General features: G+C 36.0%; 1 protein-coding gene across 2 annotated transcripts; it reads right to left on the reverse strand.

Annotated features, from left to right (window-relative positions):
* Nucleotides 1–212: 212 nt before the first annotated feature.
* Nucleotides 213–4,852, reverse strand: LOC121267877. Of its 2 annotated transcripts, XM_041171974.1 has the most exons (6): nucleotides 4,266–4,852; nucleotides 3,255–3,367; nucleotides 2,806–3,177; nucleotides 931–1,669; nucleotides 641–649; nucleotides 213–527 (listed from the first exon to the last, which is right to left on the reverse strand). In XM_041171974.1, the coding sequence occupies exons 1-6, from the start codon at nucleotides 4,534–4,536 to the stop codon at nucleotides 418–420; spliced, it is 1,614 nt and encodes a 537-aa protein (XP_041027908.1). In that variant the 5' UTR covers nucleotides 4,537–4,852; the 3' UTR covers nucleotides 213–417. The 2 variants fall into 2 exon arrangements, with proteins under 2 accessions (XP_041027908.1, XP_041027909.1); XM_041171975.1 differs by lacking the exon at nucleotides 641–649.
* Between the last annotated feature and the right edge of the window lie 763 nt (nucleotides 4,853–5,615).

Here is a 5,615-nt window from a genome sequence, read left to right on the forward strand (position 1 = left end):
TATAAAAATATTTTTATTATAAAAAAGATCCGACAGATCATATGAAATTACGTCAGTTTGTAGAATTACTTTTTGTATAATCATTTTGTGAGTGTGGGACTCCTCTCTACAATATATGAATCCTATAGCATTTTATAAGTAACGTTGATTCCAGCATTAAATATTATAGAATTGACATGTTCTATCAATTTCTGGCAAAATTTAAAAAAAAAAAAAAAAATGGAGACTGGATTGACACGGAAAGTATGAGGGAAAAAAGGGGTAATGTTATACATCAATTGGTTCTTATCTTCCCCATACATTTCTGCGGATTAGAATACACAAAACAGCGGTAATGTAATGCACGTATCATGGCCTGCCACCACCGTGACTTTGACCCGAAAATGCATCCACCGACTGGATTCTTTCATCAAATATTTACACGCATAAAACCAACATACATCCCACTCCGATGTGAAGCACGCCCTTTGCGTAGCTCACACTCGCAGAACTCCTCCAGTTTGCCCAGTTGAAAGATGCGATCCTGTCTGTAGACGACCAGAGAAGTGATTTTAACTAGAATAGAGAATGCTTCTCTGTTATAAATTTAATACAAGAGCTAGGAACAGAGAAAATGGCCATTGAGCAGTAAGAAGAAAACCTGCAGAAGCTGCAAAACAGTGTATTAGTCTGCTGACAGTATATATCTAAAATCCATAAATAGGATATTCAATAACAAGTTTCCAATCGTGCTCATGGTTCTAAGTCGCCAGCCCGATGAAGCCCACACTCCATTTTTCTCAACACCAATTGTACAGCCCACAAAAAAAAAAAATGACCCGCAGAAAACAAGATGCAAAAACAACAGTTGCATGCCACAAATTGTATCAGAAGTGTCGAAACTATTGGCTATGTTTGGAGCAGTAAATTAAGATCATTGTCTATACTCACATGAAGATGGTGATGGCGCAAGTTGTGGCATAGAGTCAGAATGTTCTAAATCTGATTCACTCTTTGATGGGGGCTGAACATGAGCAAAAACCACACTTGGCAAAGGACTAGAAGCAGGACTCGTATGAGAAATGGGTGCTGGTGAGACTACTTGCACTTGTGGTGACACTGCAGGATAATGAGAAATATATGGTGCAACAGTAGGGGCTAAGTGAGGGTGCTTTCTGGCATACCCTTTAGAACTCCTTCCATTTCCAACTTGGCAACCAGGAGGCTTTGCTCCATAACTTTTCTCAGGTGCAGGCACACTTCTCTTCGGGTCAGGAGAAGCAACCCTGGGTGTAGGTGCACCATTTGGAGTTGCACGTACACCCCTCTCAATTGAAGGGGCAGGAGAAATTGCAGGAGCCAGATGTGTATCGCGGTGATGGTGATGGTGATGGTGATGGTGGTTGTGGTGGGGATGAGGCAGTGGTGCAGGCGAAGGTGAGGTGCCACTGCCATCGCCGCCATGGAGTGAGTGTTGCAAGATAGATGATAGACGAACTTGCTTGACCCTACCAAATACAGTGTTATTCAGGCCAAGATTTCTTGAATGAGACCCAGTAATGGTTTGAGCCAGTTGCTTTAATCTTTGAGTTGAGGGAGTATTCCCAACAGCCAGAACAACGGATGACTGCACAACTGTGGGAGCAGCCACCGTTGAACCTTTTGAATTTGATAGGCTAACGTACAAGTTCTGCATACAGAAGACGGGGAAAAAATCAGTATCTGTATGGTGCATACCAAGACTACAAATCATCAGACTCCTAAGAAAATGATTGGGGATATCTTCAAGCATCTAACCATAGAGCTTCCATGATCTATAAGAGGTTTCTTTCTTTGTATCAGGAAAAGAGACCCAAATGGTTAAGATAGGTCCAACTATAAATTTCAGTTCCTAGATTAGAATTGCCTTCTGATTATGTCTTCAAAATATCAACAAATTATATTTGAGTTTTGCTACTTATCATCCCCACACACCACACTTTTTTTTATTTTTAAATTTTTTTTTTTTATTTTATTCTTCCTAAACTTATTGAATTCTTCTACTCATCATCCATATACCACAAATTTGGTAAGATTAAAAAAAATATATATAAAGTGTGGTGTGTGGGGATGATGAATAGAATTTTTCATTATATTTAGTCCTGAGAGTTCTAAAAACACCTCAATTTTGCCTTACCGTCACTTTGCAAATAGCAGTTACCGATATGATAAGTGTCTTTTTATATGAGCAATACTGATGCAGCAGGTTAGAGCATATATGGGTGTTACAAATTCAAAATATATGGAGATACATGAGTTCAGTTTTGGAAAAAAAATAGAACAAATTGTTGCTAGCCCTCCTACACATTATGAGGATAACGTGCAGTCTAGGTTAGCAAGTTAGTACCAGGAAATATGTGCCAAATAAAAACAAGAAGGGGGTTACCATGAGCAATTGTTGCCTTAAGTAATTATAGTGAGACAAGATAATGTCAACGCTGAAGCCATTTTGAAACTTCAAGGACTAAATTGAAACAATATATAGTTTAGGGACAAAACTGAAATATACATACAGTTCAGGTACTAAAATAATATTTTAAACTCAAACTATATATATCCACCTTCCTACACAAACTTAAAGGCCCTACCCACTAGCTTCATAAAAAATAAAAGAAAATATATTCATCGATAAAAATATATGAAAATAACAAGCAGGGTTGGGCCATCAATTTGTTCACTGAAATCAAGAAAATTGTAGAATTTGATACATTGAAATATGCAACCATTACATCACAGTTATGTCCCAAGCAAGATATGCATGATGGAAGTATTAAAAAAATGTCAAACCTCATAGGGTGCCAGATGTAATCCCGACTTCAGCTGGCTCCTCAGTTCATCAAAATTTGATTGTATTTCATAGATGGAGAAGTTTAAGGTAAAATTGAAAAGGATTTGTACTTTCTGCAAAAGAAATGCTCTCTGATAGGGGATTATAGTAATTCCTCCTGGGAATTTTAGCACCTCAAAACGAAATGGTTCCCCAAATAGGGATGTAGTCAGGCGAAGAGAATATAGTCGCAAGACCAGAGAAACAAAACTTTCCCTGATCAAACTTTGGATAGTTTGGGATATTTTGGAATATTTAGCATCGGGATCGACCCCAAATACAACCTTTGTTGTGTTTGATCCATCTTTGTATTCCAGAGATAAAATAACAACCTGGTTCAAAAGAATGGATTAATAAAAAAAACAGAAATATGAAGTATATAATAAAGAAAATAACTGAGAGCTGATACTTTGGTGGTTGGAAAGCCTATCTCATTCCATATGTCTTCCTTGAGCTGCGAGATATTGTCTTCAAGCAAATAAAACGGCTTCCTAAGATAAAAACTTGCTACTATATCATGATCTGGACATATTTAAAAAAAGAAAAGAAGTCACACGATATCAAATATGACCATCCATCAAGATAAAAACACAAATCATTTCCATAGATAGTCACACCAATTCCTGAAATTTAGGTCCACATCCTTATAAATCTGAATGCTAAAAATGGAAACTCGTAAGATAAACTACCTTCAATAAGAATAAGATATAGAATTTCTTATTCTCTATGCTGCCTCGGGGATAAAATACTTTCATGAACAAGCAGATCATGATAATTTGTATTTGCAGTCATATTTTGACGTATCGCAATGGGTTCATAGATTTTCCACTTATTATTAGCATAGGTCAAATTGGATATGTAACTATCGGAACGCTTGTGGGACTCGAATGTACCCTATTGCCCAAAAATGTACGAAAAGTGTCATTTACAAATACTGAATCGTAGTGTTTTCATCACTTGGAAACCAATCAAAGCAAAGACCTAAACCAAGTCAAGTTTCTCAAGCTCTCTCAAATTAAACAACATAAACAAAATACTCCATTTACTTCTTTTTCTGATACCAGTATAGGAACAGCATACCATAACCCATAACAGCCACCCAGAAATACATCCCAAAAACCCCCAAAATTCGTAACCAAATTTAAATTATTACCGACATTAATAAATCTTGATGGTAAGCTTTTCCTTTACCAATAAAGAAATAGTAAGCTCTTCCTCCCCCTACATTTTCTTTGCAAGCAAACAATAAGTTACATCCAACCCCGAAAAGATTAAAATATATACATACTCAACTCCAGAAAAGATCCAGAAAAGATCTAGATCCATGCCGATCAGCCAATGTTGCCAACTATAACCCCAAGAGGAAAAAAAAAATAAGACCCATAAAAATTAAAATTGGGAAATGAAAAAGAAACACGACCTTTGAACTTTGGATCAAGATCTGGATCCCGCTGATCTGCGAACTGAAGAAACGGGGGCAGCCAAAAGATGGCAGAGAGGAAAGCAGCGGTGGCGAACAGCAGGACGAAGAGGCATCTGAGCCCAATGAGCCTCCGAACCCCATCAAAACACCACCCAAAGCCACAGTTCCAATAACCACCACCGCCACACCACTGGGTTTGCTCATTCTGGTCCGGCGACTGAGGACCCGCTCCGGGCGGCACCGCGTGTTCATCCTCGGCCTTTCCCATAGTGAACACACCGCAATGCAGCACTCTCAAGTGGGTCTCGCTCCATGCCCGATTCTCTCAACTGGGTCAGGCTTGCATGCATCCATTCTGGATTCTTTTCGTGAGCAACTGAAGGACACAGAGAGAGAGAGAGAGCCAGAAATTTCAAAGAGGCAGAGCTTGATGCTGGTGTTTATCGTTTACGTTTTTTCTCTTTCTTTTCAAAATTTTTAATATAATAATTTAGGGTTTGAAGAAGCAGTGACGAGAGAGAGAGAGAGAGAGAGAGCAGTAACTTGTGCTGCAAATGAAAGAGATGGTGGTGGTTTATCTGTTTTCTTTCAACTTTCTGTTTGTATATTTTTTATAATTTATTTGTCGTATTTTTTTTTTAATATTAAAGAGGAAGCCACCAACAGCAACAGCAACAGCAAGGTTGAAGGTGGGGGTAATATCTCGTTTGGATACTTTCAATTTATCTTATTATTATAATTTTTTAAAATTTTTATATAAAATATAATAAATAATTTAATTTTTTAAAAATTTAAAATAATATTATTATTAAAAAAATAATATTTTATTTAACTAATTTAAAATCATCTCACCTCACCTCCTCTCATTTTACTATTTAAATCAGCCTTAGAAGATAATGTTAAACAAAAACATGATACTTTAATGGAGAGAAGTAGGAAACATTACTGTATTTATATAAGCTAAACAAATTAAAGAGTGTGAATTGGCTTTGACTTTGATTCAATTATTCAATTGACGAAGAAAATGATGATGCTTTGACCGTTCATTGCCACCGTTGAGTCATTCTATTTTTAAATCAATCATTTAAATAGTATAATTTAATTTATAAAATTAATCTTTTAAATTAAATTATATAATATAAATATTTTACTAAATGTATTCTTCACACCGATTTTGAAAATAAGACTTTTCTTATCTAAATGTATCCATAATTTGTATTGCAAGTAATTATTAAACTCTTTTTAAAATATAAGTAATGTTACATACAGTGATAGAATACGTAAGCGTCGTACAGTTATTATGAAAAAGAATGAAATTTATTATTAAAAATTTAAATTTTTATTTTT

This window comes from Juglans microcarpa x Juglans regia, chromosome 5S (genome assembly GCF_004785595.1).
Source record: "Juglans microcarpa x Juglans regia isolate MS1-56 chromosome 5S, Jm3101_v1.0, whole genome shotgun sequence".
NCBI lineage: Eukaryota > Viridiplantae > Streptophyta > Magnoliopsida > Fagales > Juglandaceae > Juglans > Juglans microcarpa x Juglans regia.

Coding starts and splice junctions, on each gene's coding strand:
- LOC121267877 (XM_041171974.1), bottom strand. CDS start 4,536: ATGGGAAAGGCCGAGGATGAACACGCGGTGCCGCCCGGAGCGGGTCCT. Junction 3,178..3,254: donor TAGGCTTTCCAACCACCAAA/GTATCAGCTCTC, acceptor CTTTTGAACCAG/GTTGTTATTTTATCTCTGGA. Junction 1,670..2,805: donor TACATCTGGCACCCTATGAG/GTTTGACATTTT, acceptor TTCTGTATGCAG/AACTTGTACGTTAGCCTATC.